Source organism: Lethenteron reissneri, chromosome 25 (genome assembly GCF_015708825.2).
Source record: "Lethenteron reissneri isolate LAM-NWPU_2019-01 chromosome 25, ASM1570882v1, whole genome shotgun sequence".
NCBI lineage: Eukaryota > Metazoa > Chordata > Hyperoartia > Petromyzontiformes > Petromyzontidae > Lethenteron > Lethenteron reissneri.
In genome coordinates, this window is record NC_083803.1 from 16,407,539 (window position 1) to 16,432,267 (window position 24,729).

Genomic DNA, 24,729 nt, shown 5'->3' on the forward strand with positions numbered 1-24,729 from the left:
AAGTAGAAACACAGAACGTGCCGTCAACAGAATGTAAAGTATCGTAATAATAAATTAACGCAATCTAAATGGCACCTGCAACAATAACCGATGATACGTCGATCATTCTGATAACCAAAAAATGCATTATTTTTCCTGTGAGCACATCATTTTAACGTGATATGGGTGGAAGCACAACTTCTAAACCCAAGACCTTCCTGCTGAGTGAAGGTCATCAAAATGTTTGCAAGTAAACAAGTTGAGTAAATATGGCATAAAAACCAGCAGGGTAACCCCGGCACGCGTGGACTCTACTTTCACGCTGGCCCTGAGCACTCCCTACTAACTGCACACATAGAAACATCAAAGTACATGTAGAGTAAAATACACTCGAAACTCGTAACCACAACCTACAACTATATCCTTGCTGCTACCCAAAAAACGGCGCCAGAGATGGAACAGTGTAACGTGAAGGTATCTGAACGGACTTGAAAAAGGCAATGCGGATGCAATTAATTTAATATAATGGGAATAACCAATGTAAACCCAATGATCTAAACGCACAGTACACGAACAGCACTTCGCTGTTGACGTGCTAAGTTAAGGCATGGGATGTGGGTCCCCTACTTTAATTATGGGGAACACAATACAGTAACACTACTTGAAACATCAATACAGGCACGCACGCACTACCACACAGACACAAAACGTGTACGAGACACACTCCACGCGCACAAAGCACTCGTGAGAGGGAAATCAGAGGACGAGCGGGCCACACACTGGTTGGCCATGTGCAGAAAACGGCGAGGGCTGAGCAATGCGAGGCGGGCGCCATTTCATCCTCAGCCCAGCATTCCTCGCCAACAAGCACGAGCTGTACAGCCCGGGCGAGCGGGCTCGCCAGAGGGAGGGCGAACACAACAAAAAAACCCGAGGCACGACTCAGGCGAAGGGCTACAGCAAGAGAAAAAAAAGCGAGAGGCGAGCTGACGAGGCTTGAAGCTCGCTTCACTACGTAAGCGAGCGTCCGTCACCGGATTGAGAGGAGAGCAGGCGGTCGGTCTCTGACCGACTGGTTTCGCCGTCGAAATTGCTGCGTGAGGTTAAAAGAGGATAGGGGGGACGGCAGCTACGGGGAGAGATGGAGGAGGGAGGGAGGGGGACGAGGCGAGACGGGGTTCCGTGTCTTTTGTACGCTCGTTTATATTCGCCAAGGGACGGCGAAAAGATGCCGTCCGTCTTCCGCGATAAGAGACGCGCACACTCCGCTTCGTCGGTGACGATGTCGGTGACGACGTCGGCAACCCGTCGTCTTCACCCCCAGTCGGCTTATTTATTAATAAAAAAAGAGATATGGACCGCGCAGACGCGCAGTCATGCACACGTTAGTTATACAGAGAGAGAACAAAACCAATAAAGGGTCCAGCAGCTCCACCGAGGTCAAACCACAAAGAACCTGACGTCGGATCCAGGCAAGCCAGAGCCGCTAATCAGAGAAGCAGGAGGGGAAGTTCCCAGGCGACCTGCTCACGTTTGAGGGTTTCATTGACAGCCGTAGAGAATTAGATGCCTGCACAGGGCAAATCTGATGTCTGGTGGCACCGGCGGCAAGCCAAACTACTACGGTGGTCGAGTGAGCGCAAGGGTCGAAGTGTAAAGGCTGCTTGTCGGTGTCCATTGCTCAAAGAGTGAGTATTCAAACTAAAGCATAACCACACCAGTCATCGCCACCAAAGCTTAAACGATCTACACCACAGCCCAGCTCGAACCACCACTAATTCCCAAAACAAACACAACCACCACTACAACAACCTTCCTAAACATCTACCATGTAACCGGCATCTCGACCTTCACTCACCTCCTTGCACAAGCGTCCAGCCTAAAACCACCACAAACACAATAATATAAAACAACCCCTAACACGGCACCACCGTTCATCCTAAAGCACCACAGCACCATGACAGCCGCCCTCCCAAACCACGACCCAAAGCACCACTAAAACAAGCATCAGCTGCCCCACACCACAACCACGCCAGCCCGAAACAACCACCACGACCATCACCACAACCACCACGACCAGCACAAACCCTTAACAGTGATGATCACCACCGCAAATCAGCAGCTTCAATCCACCATCACCTCCCGCACAAACATCGCCAATCGGCCGCCCTCGTCGCCCTCGCAAGCGACAGACACCGACTGACGGAGGGAGGGGAGGGCAAGAGCGAGCGTCATGCACGGCAGAGGCAACTTTTCCTTCCCCGTGAACGACTCCTACCACCACCTCCTCCACCTCCTCCACCACCACCTCCACCACCTCCTCCTCCTCCCCTCGTTGCCGCCGCCGCCGCTGCTGCTGCTGTTGTTGTTTGCGCCATTAACCGCGCGGCAACCACCGCGACTCGCAACCACCCAAACAACCCGCCGACATTCACCCAGTTAACACGAAACCACCACGAAGAGGAGCTCAGGTGGTCTACACGTACAACGAGCCCGCCACAAACAAACGTGGCGACTTCTCTCTCTCGCACTCCCTTCGCCACCGACACCGTCTAAGGGAATGGCTGAAAGGCAAAGACCCCCACCACCAGCACCAGCACCACGACCACCTCCACCACGACGACGGTCGCGTCGTTGAACTCCGCGGCCCCGCAACGCCCGTACGTGATGAGGAGGGGGGTGCCGTGTCGTGAGTGCAGCTGTTTGGCTCACCTCGGCCAGTGTCCCAAGCGTCGTCGTCGTCGTCTTCGTAGCCGCCGTCGTCGTCGTTAATGACGAGGGTAGCAGCCGCCGCCGTCAGCGGCGCGCCACGCGTGAAGAGACGCAAAGCGGGAATTTGTTATCCGCATCAAAAAAATACCACCCCCCGCCTGTACACGAGGGGAAAATAGGGACGTGGATGTGTCCAATGAAATAAAATGGTTATTAATAAAGCCGAATAGAAATTATTTTTTGTAAAAAGCTGAGCGCCGCACCAAGTGCTCGTAAACGATGTCCCCCCTCGTCTGAGGGGAGAGGCTGTGACGTCACCTCGGGCGGCCGCGCACGCCAAACACTGGCTGCGGGTCACGTGGGCGCGGTGAGGGGGGGGGGGTCCGGGGGGGCGGGGCCGCGAAAGCCGATGCATGAAGGGAGCGGGGGGCGGGGGTGGGGGTCTAACCCGGAAGTCAAAGTGCCCCCCCCCACCTACACGAGCGCGCGGCTGACTGCTGGTGAACCCCCCCGCCAGCCCCTCCCCCCGCCGGACCCTTCCCCCGCAGCCCCTCCCCTCGCCAGCCCCTCCCCCCTCTTCCTCTCCCATCCCCCCCGCGCGCCACCATTTTCAGAGATCGAGCCCGCGCGCACGAAACAGCCAAAAGTATATATATTTTTTAAATTATAAAATTATCGTTTCTTTGTAAACGTTACTTTCCGTAACGTTGCGCTAACCGTATTTACATTTGACAACAAAAATCGAATTCCAATTTGCATTTTTTTGTTTGCCGGGATCACGTGCTCGAGCCGCCGGCCAATTGCGCGCCGCCGCTAGAACCGTCGGAACGGCGTAAATAAGTTCCCCCCCCCCCACGCGCATGCGCACTCGAGCCCCGAAACCCCCCCCCGCCCGCCCCACCAGGACGAGGTGACGTCACCACCTCCGCCATGTTGGGTAGGGGAGGAGGAGGAAGAGGAGGCGGAGGAGGCTGCGATCGGCAGATGGCGTTTTCCGCTCGCACGCCACCCCCAAGCTCTCGGCAACGGCGTCGCTCGGGCCGACCCCAGATGCGCTCGGCGCTCGAACGGTCGCGCGGACGAAGGAGAGCGCCGTCTCTGCCCCCCCCCCTTCCTCCCGTCGTCTCGTCGGGAACGCCGCCCTCACGGTGAGCGGCGCCTATGGTGACCTCGCCGTCGCCCGCTCAAAGTCGAGCAAATGGCGCCCGGGCGGGGCGGAAGTGCCGCGCGCGCCGACCGGAAACAGCTGGGAGGCGCCCGCGACGCGGCCATGCGCACGTGGACGGCCTGCGGGAGCGTGCCGCGGCTCTGGGCTGTTGGCGGGGAGGGCGGTGGGTGGGTGGGTGGGCAGACGACCGCGGTCTCGTTTGAGATTCTCGCTCGGCGTATTAACAGGCTTTCTTGGGTTGAGGAGTGCTTTGCAGAGCGCCGCGTGAAAGCGATGTGCCGAGAGCGGTTACGCCGTGACATCAAACGCGTGGGCTGCTGCATTGACTTGACGCTTTCCGATACGGTGGCGGTCCAGCGGTTTTTAAAAACATCTACTGCTGTGTATTCTGCCGTATGAAGCTTTGTTGTGGCTTATACGTGAGGGGTTCATCTCTTGATTAAATATTCCGTATATGCGTGTTTGCAGGTACAGCGGTGGCGTTTTGGTTAGCCCATTGGGCTATTAAACTGGCGCCTTGAATAAAGCATAGGCATATAAGCAGAAATATATCTCTGTAAACCATGTCTGTTCGTAAATCGGCGAATTGGTTTCCTATACCCAGTATGCAAACGCAACCTCTGGACCGCTTTAGATGTTTTTTTTTGTAAGAGTGAAGCATGGTGCAACAATCACCACGGTGGGGGGGGGGGGGGGGCTTCATCCAGCTGTGGAAAAGATCTTGGCTGATGACAGTTGCATTAGGTTGACACCAGAACGGAATAACCATAGCTGTCAACCCACACGGTTTACCCGTATTCTTGTACAGGGAAATTGTTTTCAGGTACATGCGGCGAACAGCCGTTTCGATATGGCCAACAAGTGTCTGTGTTTCTCCCTTTGTAGGGCACGGGGTGACCAATAAAGGTTGGAATTGGTCTGTAATAAGGTGGTAGGTTGACAGATATGGAATAACTCTTGCAAATAAAGTCGACAATCTTTGCATATTTTCACAAGACAACTCAATTATAGAAATCACTCGTATCAGTCACTTTGATCACGGACTTCTGTAATCCGGTGCAGAAGTCCATGTTGCACCGAGGTCGCGAGGTGGGAGCATCGCTTGAACGTCATAAGTGTGCCGAGAGTAGCACACGCTTGCTTCGGTTTCTCCAGCAGACGGTGAACTTGCACCCACCGGATGGAAGTGGAATTTTTCATTCCACTTTCACGGCCACGCTGTGAGCACACGGGGCCTGCACTTTCTAAGAGCAGTGCCGTCAAGGTGGTGGGCGAACCCGAATACACTTCAAAGGGTCCCCCCCCCCATTGCTGAGCACGCCGACCAATTTAGAACCCATTGGAATTTTCTTTTTTGTACGTTTACCACGTGATCCATGTAACTGCACCTCGTTTTCGAGACGTAACGTAAAGCGGCCACAGTGAAAACAAGGTGTACATATGGACCAGGTGAAAAGCGTCCAGGCAAAGCGGCGCCCTCATATCCTGCACTGCCAATCGTTTTATAGCAGTCGTTAAAACACGCGAGGGCAAACACGTGGCCATGTAAACGTTAAATGAATAAACGTGGCTTTAAGAACAGGACCGTGACAGAGTAAAATATATATATACTGGAGTCTGCAGCACTGCACGTGCAAGGGCGCCTCCTCCTTCTGTACACATGCACACATGCGGCTGTAAGATACATTGTTCTGTTTCCAATTCAGTTTTTCATTCGAATAAATGTCAGTTACTTAAATATGAAGTTGGATGGAATTGAAAATTGTATACGGCCTTCCAAAAAACCTTCTCTTAACCAAGAGGATAAAAAGTCCTTTAAAAGTTTTAATTTCAAATAAGCTAAAGCTGACATTCCATGAAATCACTAATTTTATAATCGGGAATTATAACGATGGTTAAATCACCCTCGCCTGGTGCCAGTGGTGGCCGTTGGAGAACAAAAAATTTCTTCACTTCTATTAATCTTTTGATTTAAATCAGCGGAGATATTCCTACTACTGCACATATTGGAAACAAGTAAATGTTTAAATTACACATTAAAGTATTAGTCTTAAATAATCTATTCTCCTTAGTTCAAAACAATAAAAAATGGACACTCAAAAGGCCCAATTGCATATTTATGACTGCTTAAAGTAGACAAAACCCTTTTAAGACGTTTACTACAAAATATATAAATTGGTAATGTTATGCGGGTATTATTCAGTGCCATATCCGGGTCAATTGTATGCTTGACTATATGACAGAATGAAGTAGGTGGACTTTAAGGCAATATTAAAATGTCCTTTTCCGAGGAAAGCCTCGCTGCCAATACTTTAAGCAGGGCCCAGAATTTGTTTGGCCAATTCTATTTGTGAGTATTTCGTCTTTGGCATGTGGGAGGGATCAAGAATCCCGCAATAAAACCCACTTACAATGGGGTAACTCTACAGATATATTCAAGAATGTATTGCAGTGCTATCTTTTGGCCACCTTTTTGCCAAAGCCTACATGCACCACCTGGTATTACCCTGCGAGCCTGCCATGTGAGCACTAACCACCTGCTGCTTAGCGTCCGAGACCTAACGTATTTGGGGTGCATTGAACCAGACCGTTCAAATTACTCATGCTGTTTATTTTGTGCATGCGGTATTACCACTCAATAATGGGATCCATGCGATTGCTGAAACACGATAAACGGATGCAGTAAGCAGTCGCTGCTTCTATTAAATCCAAATTGCAGCGCTGCATATTACATCGGACCGTCACACCTTGGGTGTACGAGGATAAAGGCGTGGTGGTTGCATGGAGGCTACCCGCTTGTAATTGGAGAGGCTCGGCGTCAAGACGTCCGAGGATCAGAATAGCCGTGATTGTGACACGCTTGCCACTCGGGCTAGTGACGTTCACACCCTCGTGCCGAGGAGCTCTTGCATCTGTTCACTGCCATTTGCACTTTTAAAGCCACCCGTCTGGCTTTAAATGTCACAGCAATGGTGTGTATAACCAATCCGTTGTGAAAACAGCTGATTGTGCAAGAAAGGTGACTAATATTAAAGCTATACAGGCATATCACGAATAAGTATTTATTGCGTGCTTTAAGAATCATCGTTCTGCCTGTCATCTCTCAAATCACGCCCGATCTCGGAAGCTAATCAGATTTGAGCCTGGATAGGACTTGAATGGGTGGCAACCGACATAACGTGTTACGGACTTCTGGGCTACATTGGGTGCAGAAGAGGGCAGTAGCGCCCTCGCCAACCTGCACTGACCAGTGTGGTGAAGTATGGTCATAAAACCTGCATCGAGGGGGAGGCACTCATCCAGAAGGAGTTTGACAAGAGTTCTGCATATAATTCCAATGCATGTACTAATACATTCTATATTGATGGGGCTTCAAAATAATCCCATTTAAATTGATGTATCTTTTGTACTTGGTGCTCAATTTTGTTGATCTAATTGCCCGTTGTGTGTGTAGTATTAGTACTGTATAATGTACTGATAACGAAATGCTCAGTCGTGTTAGTATTTTAACAGGATGTTTAAGGATTAGGGCATTTGCAAATGCCTGTTTAATTTGGCACCGACTGCATACGATGACCTGCTTTTATAGTGGGGGTCCATGGAACATTTGTAAAGGATATCTCTTCCAAAGGGACGCTGCCCTTGTACGAGAAATACATGAAACATGTTGGGCCTCATTGCAACGGGCAGTAGTCTGCTTCACAACCTCAACATAAAGATCAATTGTTGCGCCACTTGACCTTTCCGTGCGGCTCTTCTGGTTAAACAAGTGGAATAATAATTATAACTGCCTTGAAGTTGCACTGTCAGTGGGTGGTGAACATTGAACGTGGTACAAATTAAACATTTATTCTAATGGTTTGCCAGTGGGATATTTGACACCAACCGCATAAGTGAAAGTACAGCCCGGTTTAATACTCGTTTCAAAGCGTGACAATACAACGGGTCCTCTGCATTGTGCATGTTTTGTCAACCTGACTACACGCAGACTTGTCAAATCGCCCATAAACAAAATGACCAAAAACACCAGTAGTGCAGTGCAATACACGGATATTTGCACCAGCTGGTTTACATGGGGAAAGTTGGAGCTTTTTGTAATTTGCGGGAAACTAAGGGGGCAACAAGATTTAAAGTCGAGTAAGATTGTACCACAGGATGGAGTCTGGGACATGTCACGTGGTTATAGCACGCTGTTGGCTTCTGCTCCACATTGTTAACCTGGGTATATCTACAGCCAAAAAGATAAAATGCTGTTGGTAGTACATTGTTGAATTGTTCTTATTGCTGTTTGATAGTTGATGTTTGCCTTTACTGCAACAGCGAAGTGACTGGTACTGATACAAATAAATGAAAAACTATCGTTTTAATGTTTGTAATTTTCAAATATTGAAGTACAAGTCTACAAATCAGTAAATGTGCACACTTACACAACCCAGCACAATTTACTGTTTCTTTATTGTAACAAAAGCGGTGTTTTTTTTCCAAATAAACTTCTAAAGTCATTGTTTTCCATCACAAGTCCCGTAAAATGCTGGTACAATATCCTACCACACGAGAGATACGCAATGTGCGGTGTGCACACAAGCTGCGTATTTGGCAACACGTCAGCTAAAGCAAACCTGATCTGTGCATCCCATATACACAATCCTAATTCACACAGGATTACGAAACCATGCATACAGTGCCATAAATTATTTCAGTAATTTAAGTCTGCTTTTCGCCAAAAACGTGTACTTTTGAGCCTTAGGACAATTTACTCCCAGCCTATTAAATGACGGGTCAGTCAGCAAATGCCGCTGCAAAATCTGCATACCAACCTCTGGTGTATATACAGTGGACACGATAGAGTTCTCCACACTGACTGCAATGCGATTTGGGACACGTTAATACGGCATGAGAAGCCTAATTCTTGAAAGTACACGTGCGTCTGTGCCACGCATGGTGATGTAATTACTGCGTTACATGTCGTCTTCATCAGATTCGTCCTCTTCTTCCAGCGACTCCTGCACAGAGAGAGAGGGGGGGGGGGGGACAACCGTTAAAATTATGTTTACGTTTTCTCCATATCAAGGGGTGGGGGGATGAAACGCCCGCCACAACACAGCCTGTTGGTGACTTCAAATTGTTACAGGGGGTCATGCGTTAGCAGTCCACATTGCACGTCACAACTGATGCAATCCCACTTCGACCTTAACACAGATAATGTGTGAAGCTCAATTGATGTGCAACTTTCTCCACTGCTCTATGCCCCTTGTGAATTCACGGCATTTTTTGTGGCGATAATGGTAAGATCAATTAGTTGCTATTCATACCCCCCTTAGTTCTTTGCATCCCAACTTTAGTTGCCCGACACGATTCTGAGGAAGCCAAGTCCAAGACATTAACAAGCACATTTCTCGATTTAAAGCTTTCGTTACTGCAGGGATTCATCTTCTTGGTTCTTTCGGTAAAGTCACGTAGAAGGGAAATAATAAAATAATAAAAATTAAACATAATAAAATACAATTTTCACGACGTTTCAGCCACAACGCAAGCAGCCGTCCTGTCTTTCCGACAGACCTGTTCTTCACCTGAGGACGGCTGCTTGCGTTGTGGCCGAAACGTCGTGAGAATTGTATTTTATTATGTTTTATTATTTTATTATTTCCCTTCTACGTGTCTTTACCGAAAGAACCAAGAAGAAGCACATTTCTGCTTGAAACTAACAAATGCCCAGCGGCAAACTAGTTAACACCATAACTCAACCGAAAAGAAGACGCCACAAAAACAAATTGCCCTCATGTTGGATATGCTCACTGTATCTAGAATGTGTTTCCTCAGTTTGTCAACCAAGTGTGATGCTTCTTCACTGACAAAGAGTTTAAATGTGCGGTAAAACCCTTCGTGATTCACAAAACGTGAACACAATAGTAATACATTTTGATATCGCGTCATTCTTGCAAAAACTGCATCTCACAACGCCGTACAAAATAGCAAAATAGCCATGACAAGAGTCCCTATCCATGATGTTGAAGTCTCTCATTTTTAAAGCCTCCACCCTGTGTCAGCCAGCCCAGGTCATGCAGCAGAGTGACATCGAGAAGATAAGCAATGTTTGCATTTCGGGTTGTGTCTGTCCACCATACAGGGAAGAAGCAACACATCCTCAATACAAACTAGCAAACCTGACAAGACACACCACTGTTCAAGTCTGAACATTCTTCACGAAATAAATGATTACAAATTTACAAAAATGTTCAGCATTTACGCTGCTGCCAAATCCTTCTGACAGCTAGGAAATACGTCTTTAATGAATACAAAATATAGCACCGGCAGAGCGCAACTGGCCCAACGATAATGTACCGTTACGTACGGTACAATTGTTGACAAGCACGATTTCAGAAGTGTTCTCCAAGTGCAACTAATGAGACATGCAAACATACCTTTGTAAACACTCGACACTGCAAGGGAAACGTTATAAATAACAAAACACCGTACCTTTGCATACTTTTCAGCCTCTTCCTTAATGTCCTTTGGTACAAGTTCGTGCTTGCCATTTGTCACTGCAAATCAAGGCCACAATGTCGTTTTCATATGAACAACAAACGTATCTTTGTTTCAACTCCATCAAAACTACTCATAGCATTACAATGCACAGTCACATTACTTTTTCATTGTGTGTGATAATATAATTTCTCTGGGATACTTCTTGATGATAAAGTATGATTTAACATTTTCATGTGAGAATGCACCTTTGGTACGCCAAATCGGTTGAGTATAATTATGCCCTCATTAGTGCTAAACATTACTATTGTAGGAAATAAAGGAATAAATGCAGATTTAAACTACAAATGAACTTTCCCAAAGGTAATTTAATTAATAACTTTTTTAGTTTATATTTTGTGCACACCAACATTTAACGCACATCAAACTCTAGAACATTCAGGGCAATGCAATATGTGAATACATCGGGGAAATGTGGTTACCCAGACAATGTACGTAAAGGAGGTGGGACACTTTATCAACCACCACCCTAATTAGTCAAACAAAATTACGTGGTTTCGCCCAATGCAGCACCAAATGGCGATAACAACACCCAGAGATTTTAACGTGAAATGCAAGACGCCAAAGCTCGTTTAAATCTTTCGGTAAAACATGATGCACGCACTGGGGAAAATAACCACGTGTGAAAAACTCGGCCGACTCTTTGCAAGCGTCGTCGCCTCCCTCCGTTAGGATGCCACAGATGCATACATGTACGTTGAACTTGTTTCGCACCGTACGAGCGTTAAGAGCAAACAGTATAGCCGCGTTTACCTTCGCCCACCCAGCTCAGCTCCAACTCGAAAGCCTTGTCCTTCACCTCATCGTGAACGATGTAGATTCTGCGACAGAGCGAGGGGGAGTGCCATCAGTGTTCGTCTGTTGCACGGACGTTAAGATCGTTTGCCATGGGCTGCGGAAACCTCCGAGCAGTTGCCACAACCTGCGGAGGCACCCGTGCCTTTTGCAGCCTAATGCCGCCCAATAATCCTCTTTAATCAAATCGGCAAATGGCTCTTAATGCAAGTATTGCCAGCGCAGCAATTTGTAAATTAGAAAGGTTTAAGCTGCTAGTTTGAGATAAAGCTGTATGTTTGAGGTGAACACCTAGTATACAAGTTGAACACGTAGGCTTTCGCGACCAATATCCATAATATGGGTTTTTTGGGGTTAGATCGCATAAATATAAATGTTTAGTTAAACCCGTTAAATGTCGAAACAGGAGGATTTCTCCACAAATCTGTCTGTCCGCCTGATGATGTTCATTGTAATTACTGGTAAAACCTCGTACTCGCATTGTAAATGTTGTGGATTTGCTCTCCAACACACCGGTGTGCTGTACTAGTAACAGATTGGGATGTTCTGATTACGTGACAAACCATTACTAATTGGCTGTATCAGGTGGTGCCGGGTTTAACGACACATTTATAGACACAACCGAACCCAAAAAAACCTATATTATGGACCTTACATACAAGATATCAAAATAACAAAGCATTTCCCAGTGCTGCTTTCTCCCACAAAAGATATAGCATCCAATACCATTAATATTTTACACCAAAGTGCCAAGGGCAACAGCAACTAGCAATCCTCAAATATGAGTGAAAATTCTGCCATTTTAGATGACAATGGGTAAATGCACACCCTCTACTGCATATTACATTTTCTGACAATCACAATGTGAAATGGCTACGGCAAAAAAAAATCACACATTAACATCCACGCGGAATTTGTAAGCGATATATTGGTATAATTACGACAAGTCAATCTGGCTGTTAGCAGCAGGGAGCCAAGCATGTCTTTGATGTGGGTCCCAGAGCTTCCACTTTGTTTTGCTGGTGTTAATTGGATTTTTTTGCAGAATGTCCAAAGATGAAGAGTACAAGAAAACCCTCCATTGCGCACAGCCTCTTTGTCAATCCACCACTGGCTTAGCCCCCCACCCAACACGGCGCGGGTTGAATGCGAGGAGATGAAGATGTGGGAGCATAGAAAGTACAGGACAATGGATGTTGGCTGCACGGCGCTAAGCTGCCCACCGTGCAGCTCCACAGCATCCCGACAGCAACCTGATGTGCATGGTAGTTGCCTATCTAAGCACTACCCAGGCGCGACCCTGCTTAACTTCCAAGAACTGATGAGATCAGGTGTATCTTTAGGATAATTGGTCAAAGGAAACCACCGTTATTTTACTGATTTTATCGTGGTAAATTGTCAGATTTGTAATTCACATTATGGCAATGGCACAGTATCCAAAGTTTGAAATTATGAGTCTTTAATTTTGAACTTGTACTGCAGTATAGTTTGGCAGCATCCCACAGATATAATGTGCAGCTGTGGGAATTGAACTGTCATTCTCATATAAGCTGGCTCTCTTGCGAGCGTGTCATCATCATCATCATCCAGCCCATGCGGTTACTCATTGGATCCACATGCCTATGACTTTGCCTTTCAAAAAGCACCCCCCCTTCTCCGCTGTCTTGCCAGTTTCCCTGCCATGATGCTGTCCACATGTCTACTCCAGGACGACATGTGCATTTGCTGCGCGTTTTCTGACGAGAATGCTGCCCAGTGTTTGTCAAAGTCCCCCTCTTGGAACAGACGACAATGTGGCAGTAAGAATGCCCAGAAACGAGAGTATTTTTATTCTCTCAATGCGTGTGATTATTGTGGTTGTTTCAAAGTATAAGGCGCCTCTGTTGTAAAATTGTAAGGACTTTGGTTTGATGAATTATAGCAAAGAGGAGCAACACACGCACACACACAATGTGGACTTCACAAAACCGTTGAAGGCATGCAGCACTGAAATGTATTTTCATGTTTATGCATCACATTTTTTGGCGGGTATTAAGAGTTACGCAGTCTGCTTCTGCACGCCGCATACATTTCTTAATGTGATGAGACCGATTAGAATTCGAAGCGTATATTGAACATTTTGCCGTGTTAACAATTTGGCTAGATTAAGACGAAAAAACGGAAAAGTTATTTATCCAAAGATGTTTTAGGGTTTTCATCTGTACTGCAATGACACTGTAATTCATGAATAAAATGTCGCACAGCGGTGAAAACTACTGGGTGACAACCAGGGCTCTATACGTGCGGGCTGGAGCGAGCGTGGATTTAAATGCGAGCCACGGTGAAAATTAAAATATATATATACACATTGAATGAGAAACTATTTCACATGCCCAAACTGGATCAGGAGGTTAAACATTAGCATGCCTCAGGGAAAGCACGGCCGCAGCGTATTTTCTAAGCCGAGACATCACATTAAAGTCTGCAAAAACGGGTAACAGATTTGACAAAGGTTCTTAGCAACAACCGATATTTGAGAATGCTTAAAAATATATTCACTTGGTCGAACTACACTCAGTCTCCCGTTAGCAATGGGCACTCTTTGGAAAAGCAACTTTCACATCAGAACTAAAGTGTATGCGTTTTCCTGAAACAAGTACTCACATTTTAGCCACTTCTTTCACGAGCTCCTTGCACGTCATCTCCTTCATCTGCGGAAGACAGGAATAGTGAGACTTGACTGCAGTGGTCGTGATGTTAATTACCTCACTTGGTATACAGGAGGTTGTGGGTTTCGATCCGAACCCTGCCGCCTGTATATTAGGAGTTTGCATGTTCTCTCTTCCCGTGGTTGCGTGGATTTTTCTCCGGGTTCTTCGGTTTTCCCCTCAAAATTGACAATCAACATCACGCTTTTAGAGTATTTGGCTGCTATTCATTTCCACACGATAAGCCACTTCATTGAGCTATCATTTGTGATGGCCAGGTCGTGTCTGAAAAAGAGCAAAACAGCTCAGTGGGTCTTGCCTGGTAAAATAAAAAAAATTGTTTAGTTTTTTTTTAGTTTAGACAGCTGCGTAACGGACAGCGGCTCGATGATCGGAGCGCGCACACCGCTCGCTTGCTCTCAAGCGCGGCTCAACCGCTCCGACCACTCCACTGCTTGGCAACACCGTGCACAGCCCCGAGGTGAAATGCTCCACTCGGCTCACGCCAAGCCCATCTCTGGCACAGCTGGCGCAAGTGACACGTTCTATTCAAGGATTTGCTCTGCCACTGCTAGTGGTGGTTTTCTGGTGCTTGCTGTAGTGGAGCTCTGGCTCCTAAGCACCACATCAGCCATGAGACTCAAGACGTCTTTATACAGCAGCAGGATTGTCACACATTTAACTCTCTCTGCGAGACCCGACAAGCTGTTACAGCATAACCTGTGCCTAAACCTCAAATGGCAGCCCGCAAAAACTGTTCCAACTCAAATAATCCCTTCGCAACCAAAATCACTCCACACAGAAATAGCACTTATTTTGGTGCAACAATTCAATTAGAAAAGTTCCTATTGTTGTGAGGATCAGTAACCCTAGTGAGAGCGGTGGCTATGGCACACAGTACTTCCTGTTGGCAGTTTCCCCATACGGGCTAACCCGACACGCGTGCTTTACCACATATTTCACTGTACACAGCACACTCTTTTCTCACATTCCAGCCACCTCACTGCCATGACGCTTGGACGTCGGCGAGTAAGCGAGAGCGAATCGCTGGCACGAGACGCACGTGACTCACCCAGCTGGGACGGTATGGGCAAACACATCCATTGTGCCAAGTATGTCAAGTCTAGAACGGCCATACCTGGCAGGAGTGGGCGCTAGCTGGTGATGTCACGCCTCTTTCGGCTGCGGTTTACACACTGGACAGAACCTTTAGTCCAACTCATCTTAATCGCTAGTGCCCATCACATGCAGTCTCGTTCTCTGCCATCCGTGGTTTCGTCTCGGCATTCGTTGAATTATGGCGCATTATAGATTTCATACTTGATTGATCGACTTTATCACTGTTTCAATGCATGTTAAAAGTATACATTTATAAATAGTGCACGTCATGGCAAGCAGAGAGGGTCTTCATGTATTCCTATTCAGCCAATACATTACCCCCGCTGGCCACACTGGCCGGGGAGTGTTGTTGGTTCCCGCTCTTTGCCCTACTGGCATTTCTGTAATCACTCTACCAATGCACAGATGGAACCAATGGCTTGCGAATGAGTTTGGAACAACCTTCACCTGCCTTGGCAAGAGAAATAAAACTCAGTGCCAATGGACTGCTATGCACCACATGGCTCCTACACCTCAACCGCAACACTTTAATGGGCAACCCATAGAAAACACATCTGTCATCATTTTTTTATACTTTGTACTTTAGCCAACATGCACAATTCTACATTACTGTGACATCTGTACAATTATAATAATGCTTGTTTATGCAGGAAAACCTCTGGAGGGTCCTGTACGTTTTCTCAAAAGGAGGTGATGTTACACACTCTCTCAGATGAGTAATTTGCAGGTAATTTGCCAGCATTGGAATATTTGGCTAATACCAGTTACATTGCATGTTCTTTTGATTAGCTATGAGAGCAAACAGGGGGATGGGAGCAGAATGTACAAACTCCACACAGAAAGGCACCCAAGTCAAGAATCTAACCCAGGAACTAATTGCTACGAGGTACAAGTGTTGCGCTGCACCACCCTTATATCAAGAGCAAAAGCCTCGCATTTGCAAGTGCCACAACGCTGGCTGTGAATTTAAATGCGGTGGGTGCTGCACCATTGAGCACTGGATGCTCAGAGGAGCCGTGAGGTCAAAGGCTCCACGCGGCAGCTCTCAGACAGCTGAACAACGTCCTCTGCTGGGTGCGGACACCACTGCACGGTCTTCGTGCCGTTCGCCTTTTGGCGACCTCTGGTCTAACACTGTTTGAGACAAAGCTCTAAAGAAAGCTGTCTCTGGTGTGGACCAATCAGTTTCAAAGACAATGCATATACTGTCAGAGCATGCTTGTTTTGTTTGCATGTTCACCACAAGTACATGTGGTTAATGCAGACACGATTCCTTGCAAAGGTTTCAGTTTGGTGTTTTAACTTCTTAACACCTGTTTTATTGCCAGAACCGGGAAAACCCTATTATCATTACCACTGCACTCGCCAGCACAGCCTCGCTCAAACTTCCATGCGTCGTCACACATGCCTAAATCGCCCGCTGACAGAACTCGAAGCCTCTGTGGCGGTAACAGAGGTCTCATTCGCAATAGTCTGCAGAACAAGTAGCTGGCAATTACGTGGGGATTTCATTGCCAGGTTTTCCAGGAAAATACAATAAGCGTGAGAGGCCAATTATGTTAAACGCTTGTTTTCTATTCGAGAGTATGGATTTATTGGAAAGCCTTCGTTAATAAGCACTTACGGATGCAGCTGTGCGCCCTCAATACAAAAAAATATTGGCACGTATTACTCCCATAACTTGTGGCTTTTTATGAAAACATAAGGGTAATTAATATGCTACTTTGTCTAAAACACAGAATCTGCCCAGGGGGAATAGGATCTGCACTAGAGCAGTGGTTTCCAAGCTTTCTGGATCTGTAGGTCATAAACCTTTTAAAAAATGCGCAGATCCCCTTGAACTAACAACATAATTTACTCGATTAAAAGGACTCTCAATCACAGTATCTGCAACAGTTCCGTGGACCATTTCCCACGAACTTAAGAGAGGGCCACCGGTAGTTAGCGGCCTACAGGCTTGAGTTCTCACCCGGTTAAACAAAATACACTTGAAACGTGGCAACCACTGCATGTCACACACGTCAGCTATACCATTGAGACCGCTATCATCGGCAGGAGCAAGAAGTAGCAGAGGCTCTCACCTGGAGTTTCTCAATCTCCGTTTTCGCCGCTTGCTTTGCTTTGCCAATGGCACAGCCCCAGTATCCCTGCCAAGAAACGATGTTTGACACGTATACAGTACTCCTGCACATCCGGCCCAAGCCATATGTTTGGATCTTCTAAAACACACGTAACGGCACGCACTGGCAAAATGTTGCATGATTATTTTAACTTATAGTGAGCATAAATGAGTAGACTGATTTTTTATTACTCAAACGCACTTTTCAGAAGTAGGAATCGATAAGACAATTTTTATTGATACAGCATCTAAATGCGACCACATCTCAACACACAGTACAGACACGGTGGACATTTATGTGATAAGAGAGGCAGTCACAAATGGGCACAGGAAAATAAGGTCTTGAGTCTGGGCTTGAAGAGAGGCTGAGTCAACGACACTAATGGTTGGGGAAAGGAAGTTCCAGACACGGGTAGCAGAGGAGAATGGGGAATCACCAGGGAGAAATTTTTAATTTTATAAAGCTAAGTATCAATAAGATCACCATTCCACTCTTGAGGGCATACGAGAAAGCTTTACAAGACCTGGACCCATCCCCTATGGATTGAATTTGCCGTGAAGAGGGTGCGAGAATGAGGCGAGGTGCATGAACGAGGCGAAGTAACGTGGGAGATGGAGGGACCACTCACATAGGACACTCCCGAGGGGTCGATCATGTACATCTGCGGGCCGTCCAGCTCGTACGCAGCCAGCACCACACTGCACGACGGAAACGGGCGAGGAACAAAGACGTCGCACGTTATTTACGCAACCATCTCACTTGCCCGACGAGACCGTGACGCTTCCCTCGCCGGTCAAAGAATACTTCGGCTTGATTTTAAACAACGGGGCAGCGTCGATATAAATAGATGCGATGGTGTATGTGACGTTAACGATAAATAGGAAGACGGTGGCGCACTTTGTAACACACCGCTTGCACTCATGGTTATTAGGACTCAGTATTTTTTTGTTGATTTGACAAGCAATATATCGGCTGACAAAAGGGTAAGCACAAGCTGACGCTCTACTTGACAGAACAGGATGCCATGGTCTTGCGGAACGAACCATTTTTCAGCATAAATATTGTTCCACTCCCATGTGCAGGTATCTGTATATATATACCATTCCACTTCCAAACACCCACCGGGAATATGTAGATGTCATTTGACCATAATGATCATGACATCATTATTCCAGTTGAAAATGATTCAGATTAATTTTTTTATATCTTTAGTTTCATCCAATACTTGCTTAAAATGCACTTTTTCAATGTAAAAAAAATAAAGCTGCACTTTAATCGCTCACGTGACGCAGCAAATATTGGATGACTTATAGCTGTTACCTGCAGCCGAACGGTCGAACAGAGCTGTAGAGCGTGTAGGCGTGGGCGTACATCGCTATCCGGTCAGCCAGGTGCTGCACAGACATGGGTCATTGTGTGGTGGGGGGGGGAAGGGGTGGAGACACACAGATGCCGTACAGGAAACATTCATCACTGCCTGGAAAAAAAATGTCATGACAGTGCAATAAGGATCACAGTAACAGTGCGAGCGTCTTGGCCTCGCGATGGAAGCGAAGCGATGCGAGAGCGAATTTGTACCTTGACGGGGATTTTGGCCCCGTAGTTGGCACGGAAGCTTGCGGCCTCGTCACGCGCTGTCGAGGCCAGCTGCCTCGCGTCCGCCAGCAGCCCTGCGACGGCCTGCGCAAAGCGAGGGAGGCAACGGCCGTCACACAAAACCCACGTCGAATCTCAACACAGTAGGGGGAAAACACGGCGTTACTCTCATGCCCCTAATATAAAGCAACCCAGTAAACATGAGTGGAAAGAGATCTACAGATCATGAACAAAAAATAGCTGTTTCCAATTGTTTAAACAATAAGATAAAATAAAATGACATCCCCCCCCCCCCTCTCCCAAAAGCACAAACTCCTACTCTACCGCTCCCCATCAGAGGACCCCCTCAAGGCGGGGGGCATGGAGCAAGTTCTTCTCCTCCATTCCGAGACTCGTGCAAAGCGCAAGGAAGCTCCCCCTTCCCTTCGCGGTTTTTATGTCCCCCCCCCCCTCCTCCCCAGAAATCCCCGGCGCGTTGTACCGGATTTGTGTGCGTGCCTCAATAAAAACACCATATAAATGAAAAAAATGTTCAATTACATCTCCTCACCTTGCTACTCTCAACTGTTATATCAAAACACGCCAGGTATGCAGGCACGTACTTGTAACCCAGGATTATGGTGGCCAGGGTTGATGGCTCACGAAGACACAAAACTATTGGGCCGCAAAGTGGCCAGGAGATGGCAGCATGGTCAGTGACCCGTACGTGCAGAACTCTATAAACTATTGTGTGTGCACTTTCTCAAGACACTCCAGTGTTCTCCCACAGGTAAAACACCCCAAAAAACTTAGTTGTCTTACCATCCCAATACAGGACTCTCGTGATGGTGTATTGAGACGAGTAGGCATGTATGAACATATTAATCGATTAAAACCAATTATTATGCTCACGATAAACGTATTGAATTTTGTCATAGTGCACCTACAGAAAGCGGTATGCTAAACTTGCATTAGGGCTGATGCAGAGCTGTCCGCACTAAAGCCCACAGGCCACATGCGAGCTGCCAACTCATTCAAACAAGCCGGTGGCATCGCTCAAACCTTAATTAAAAAATAGCTAGCCGCAGCTTTGATATTAATATAACGACGTTGATAATTTCACACAGTTGTGTGAAATAATTAAATGAACAGTCTTGGTCAGTTCCAACATGATGCCGGGGGTAGAGGTCAGTGGGGAATGAGGATTTCTCTTTTGTGGGTTGTGCTGTAAACATTTGCTTTGTCTATATATCTCTCTCTTCCATGCCTCATCTCTTCCTATTACTGCTTTTTACATTTCTCTTCGGAATACGCCTAATATATATTTCTCTTATATCTCTGCATACATCTTGCTCCTACAGCTTTATTTATTATGTCTGTGACCCATGGCTCTCAGCAGGTTAGTTATTATAGCTCTCAATGAAAAAAGTTGACACCGCTGAGCTGAGTGAACAAACAAAAAGTGGACAAAAACAACATTAAAGTTGGGATGGTAAAATTAGAAAATTATCGATTCTTGAATTGTGATCCCAAAAAAATGACAAATTTCTGTGGGGATGAAACATCACTTGCCTATTTGAAACTATGCAAGGCTTTACTGGATAAACAAAACATAACATTGTTATTAACCGGTATACCATGAGTATCAGCATCATGCACATGCGATAAATGAGCACGGATGGCTACGTACGGAGCGAAAGAAGTTCAACATACAGACGAACAATTTTCTTAAAACATTCAACATTAAAAGTAGTGAAACAGGCGGGCACCGGAAGGCTCCTGCCTCCCGGCAGGAGCGTGCACACTGCTCACCATGCCGACGTGTTTGTCGACGGTGAATATCCGCTTGTTGGAGCCCTCCTCGTACAGCTTGGACAACACCAGCTTCTCCACGCCGAACACCACTCCGTCTTTGCAGCGCACGGCCACCGCCGTGCTGCACATCCGCCACAGTCACACGGGCGATACGACCAGGCATCGCACTTGCACAACGCAACCCACGGACGCAACTGGTGGGCCGGACAGTCCGACGCAACGTTGAAGCTGCACGAGAAAATTACTTGATAATAATGGTGTGCCACTGCATAGGGACGGTTTCACAGTTTTGCTCTACAGCTGTGTGTTTTCAGGTTGTACCGCGTGTTGTACAGAATGTCCGTTTTTTCGCAAATCCGTACTGGGAGATACTTCAGTGAACCATTAGTTCCTGAAGAAGCTCTCAGCACGTGCAACGGATAGCGGTGGACATCATGCCTAACAACACACGCTGCAAGCACATGGGAGTGCTATTTTCTGGGGTGCCACTCTAGCACTCTCGTGGTAGCACTTTATTGGCGTATTGTATTAAAAATATATGGGAGTCACATCACAAGAGTGCCATTAAGACATGCCTATGATTCTCAAGTCTATTTAATTAACACGCTACCTACATAAGCAACTAAAATATAAGCCATTTGTTTTGTTCGGTTGATGTTGCTGCCTCACAAATATTTAATTTCCAAAATTGCAACTATGTCACTTCATTACCTGGCCATTATAAACCTTTAATCTCACCTGACATCCCAAAACACAATCTATTTATGTATCTCCAAGCAGTTTTTACGGTTTCGTCTTCCTTCTATGTGGTACATGAACCAGCTACCCGCAAGCATTCTAAACAAAATAAATCAGCTGTCAGTAACTTCGTAAAATGTACTTACATTTATACCCCTAAATGGCAATCGGTGGCGATTCCCAAAGGTAATGTAAAAACACATGCGTTAAAAAAGTATATATCAACATACACTTTGTATGAACAAAGCCCACAGCGTACCTGCTATTCTCCACAGCCTTCATAGCATATTCCACCTGGAACACCCGGCCATCGGGTGAAAACTGCGACGCCGAGAGGTCATACTGCAAGAGACAGAATTCAACGTGAACTCACCATCAATCACATCAGGACTGTTCAAATCTCGATCCTATAGGCCAGTCCCAACGTCGCTTACAATACAATTGGAATATATACATCATCTATATGTGACTACACTTTTAAGAACCCGCACAAAAACAGTAGTTGCGTTTATTTTGTAGTCGTAGGCAGTGGAAAAAGGAGTGTCTTGAGCTGCAGACTTGAACAGGGGGCTTTGACTGCTCCACCACTGGGACAAACACGGTCTAGGGCTGCTCCACCACTGGGACAATCACGGTCTGTGACTGCTCCACCACTGGGACAATCACGGTCTGTGACTGCTCCACCACTGGGACAATCACGGTCTAGGACTGCTCCACCACTGGGACAATCGCGGTCTAGGACTGCTCCACCACTGGGACAATCGCGGTCTGTGACTGCTCCACCACTGGGGAAATCACGGTCTAGGACTGCTCCACCACTGGGGAAATCACGGTCTAGGACTGCTCCACCACTGGGACAAACACGGTCTAGGGCTGCTCCACCACTGGGATAATCACGGTCTAGGACTGCTCCATCACTGGGACAATCATGGTCTAGAACTGCTCCACCACTGGGACAATCACGGTCTAGAGCTGCTCCACCACTGGGATAATCACGGTCTAGGACTGCTCCACCACTGGGACAATCACGGTCTAGAAGAGAACTGCTCCACCACTGGGACAATCACAGTCTAGAACTGCTCCATCACTGGGACAATCACGGTCTAGAACTGCTCCACCACTGGGGCAATCACGGTCTAGGACTGCTCCACCACTGGGACAATCACAGTCTAGAACTGCTCCACCACTGGGACAATCACGGTCTAGAGCTGCTCCACCACTGGGACAATCACGGTCTAGGACTGCTCCACCACTGGGACAATCACGGTCTAGAACTGCTCCACCACTGGGACAACCACGGTCTATGACTGCTCCACCACTGGGACAATCACGGTCTAGAACTGCTCCACCACTGGGACAATCACGGTCTAAGACTGCTCCACCACTGGGACAATCACGGTCTAGAACTGCTCCACCACTGGGACAATCACGGTCTAGAACTGCTCCACCACTGGGACAATCACGGTCTAGAACTGCTCCACCACTGGGACAATCACGGTCTAGAACTGCTCCATCACTGGGACAACCACGGTCTATGACTGCTCCACCACTGGGACAATCACGGTCTAGAACTGCTCCACCACTGGGACAATCACGGTCTAGAACTGCTCCACCACTGGGACAATCACGGTCTAAGACTGCTCCACCACTGGGACAATCACGGTCTAGAACTGCTCCACCACTGGGACAATCACGGTCTAAAACTGCTCCACCACTGGGACAATCACGGTCTATGAGTGCTCCACCACGGGGACAATCACGGTCTAGAACTGCTCCACCACTGGGACAATCACGGTCTAAGACTGCTCCACCACTGGGACAATCACGGTCTAGAACTGCTCCACCACTGGGACAATCACGGTCTAGAACTGCTCCACCACTGGGACAACCACGGTCTATGACTGCTCCACCACTGGGACAATCACGGTCTAGGACTGCTCCACCACTGGGACAATCACGGTCTAAGACTGCTCCACCACTGGGACAATCACGGTCTAGAACTGCTCCACCACTGGGACAATCACGGTCTAGAACTGCTCCACCACTGGGACAATCACGGTCTAGAACTGCTCCACCACTGGGGCAATCACGGTCTAGAACTGCTCCACCACTGGGACAACCACGGTCTATGACTGCTCCACCACTGGGACAATCACGGTCTAGGACTGCTCCACCACTGGGACAATCACGGTCTATGAGTGCTCCACCACAGGGACAATCACGGTCTAGAGCTGCTCCACCACTGGGACAACCGCGACCTTTAACCCCTCTTTAACCTGCGCTGTATCAATGGGGGGGGGAGGCAGTGAGGCTATGACGAGGCTAAATCGTGCGCGTCAGGCCGCGGCCACTGCGAGTCGGGTCCCCGCGCCGCCCCGAGGCGCACGCTGCTGTCGCCGCTGCGCGGACAGGGCAGGCGAGGGGAAGAGGCGTGAGGAGAGGGCCGCTTACGCCGGTGCCGATGGAGCTCATGGCGCTGCGGGGGTACAAGGAGCTTGTTGAGGCGGCGCTGGCGGCGTCTCGCGTGCTTCTTCACCGCCCCGACGTAGGCTGGCCAAGGTGCGTGCTGCTGATTGGGTGAACGGCGCCTCGCGACGAACCAATCGGAAGGCACCTTGCTGGGCACGGCGCGCTGCCATTGGTCGCTTGGCTCTGGGGCAAGCGTCGGGTTTCTCGGTTGGTACGGATCGAATCGAAGAATCGTTCTCTTCATTATATTTATATTTCGATTCCATGTGAGTTCGATAGAAATCGATTCTATCTGAATCACATTGGGTGGTATCGATCGTCGATTCAGTGGATTCGCAGAGGGCTCGCTAAGCCTGCAGCCGCGTGGTGGCACGCCACGAAATTGGCTCGTCATTAGCGCCGCGGCCTTACGAATAACACGTTTACTCGGTGTTTGTGACGGGAGACGTTTCGGGAAACGGTCCTTCATTCCACGCGTCATTTATCTTTCATTTACATATAGTCTATGAGCCATGATGAATTTGGGTATTTGCCTGAAACGTCGCCCGTAACAGTATATATTACATTTAGTAATTTTAACGCGGTTATTGATGACTGTGTTGGGTTTTTGTTATATGTGTGCGCTTGTGCACCACTGCCAACGCAATTCACTTAATTTTGAGTTGGTGGTGTGGACAAGGCTGAGAGCCTTTGTGGGTGCAATGCATGCAAACATGTGCATGCTACACGTAATGTCACCGCTGTATCACCAAATACGTAATTACATGCTGCAGCAAGTGGTGGCGCTCGGCATAACCAAAAGCGTTGTGCCCCAATTCCCCCAAACAACACTCGAGGCAACGACTTCACGAAACAAATTTGGAGAAACTAAATGTCTGCTATAATTCAAATCATAAACACACACGACTGATTAACATAAACATCTCATAAATTCGTCTTGGGTATCTTGTATGCTTCTGCGTCATCTAATTTAGCATGCATCTTTCTCATTTCACCCAGTCTCATCTGT

General features: G+C 47.4%; 2 protein-coding genes and 1 long non-coding RNA gene across 7 annotated transcripts in view; 1 reads left to right on the forward strand and 2 right to left on the reverse strand.

Annotated features, from left to right (window-relative positions):
• ARID4A (AT-rich interaction domain 4A) overlaps positions 1 to 3,090 on the reverse strand; it is a 33,356-nt gene extending 30,266 nt beyond the window's left edge. For 3 of the 5 annotated variants that reach the window (XM_061559517.1, XM_061559518.1, XM_061559514.1), the window contains exon 1: positions 2,692 to 3,090. The gene's annotated coding sequence lies outside the window, so the exon portion shown is untranslated. The remainder of the gene's footprint in view (positions 1 to 2,691) is intronic. The other 2 variants (XM_061559515.1, XM_061559519.1) reach the window with 1 other exon arrangement.
• Positions 3,091 to 3,638: 548 nt separating this feature from the next.
• On the forward strand, positions 3,639 to 13,452 carry LOC133347333 (uncharacterized). Its single transcript, XR_009755699.1, has 2 exons — positions 3,639 to 3,839; positions 12,243 to 13,452. It is a non-coding gene; the product is annotated as an uncharacterized LOC133347333 (long non-coding RNA).
• Positions 8,296 to 23,817, reverse strand: PSMA3 (proteasome 20S subunit alpha 3). Its single transcript, XM_061559520.1, has 11 exons — positions 23,703 to 23,817; positions 21,511 to 21,593; positions 20,511 to 20,634; positions 18,702 to 18,803; positions 18,444 to 18,517; positions 17,752 to 17,821; positions 17,085 to 17,150; positions 13,841 to 13,887; positions 11,156 to 11,223; positions 10,337 to 10,401; positions 8,296 to 8,862 (listed from the first exon to the last, which is right to left on the reverse strand). The coding sequence occupies exons 1-11, from the start codon at positions 23,721 to 23,723 to the stop codon at positions 8,818 to 8,820; spliced, it is 765 nt and encodes a 254-aa protein (XP_061415504.1). The 5' UTR covers positions 23,724 to 23,817; the 3' UTR covers positions 8,296 to 8,817.
• Between the last annotated feature and the right edge of the window lie 912 nt (positions 23,818 to 24,729).

What these genes read in the sequence shown, in the direction of transcription:
- PSMA3 (XM_061559520.1), bottom strand. Translation starts at nt 23,723, where the DNA reads ATGAGCTCCATCGGCACCGGC. An exon ending in GTTCGACCGTTCGGCTGCAG is followed by an intron (nt 17,822 to 18,443) that starts GTAACAGCTATA and finishes TCCGTCGTGCAG; the next exon opens with TGTGGTGCTGGCTGCGTACG. An exon ending in ACCCCTCGGGAGTGTCCTAT is followed by an intron (nt 17,151 to 17,751) that starts GTGAGTGGTCCC and finishes GTTTCTTGGCAG; the next exon opens with GGATACTGGGGCTGTGCCAT.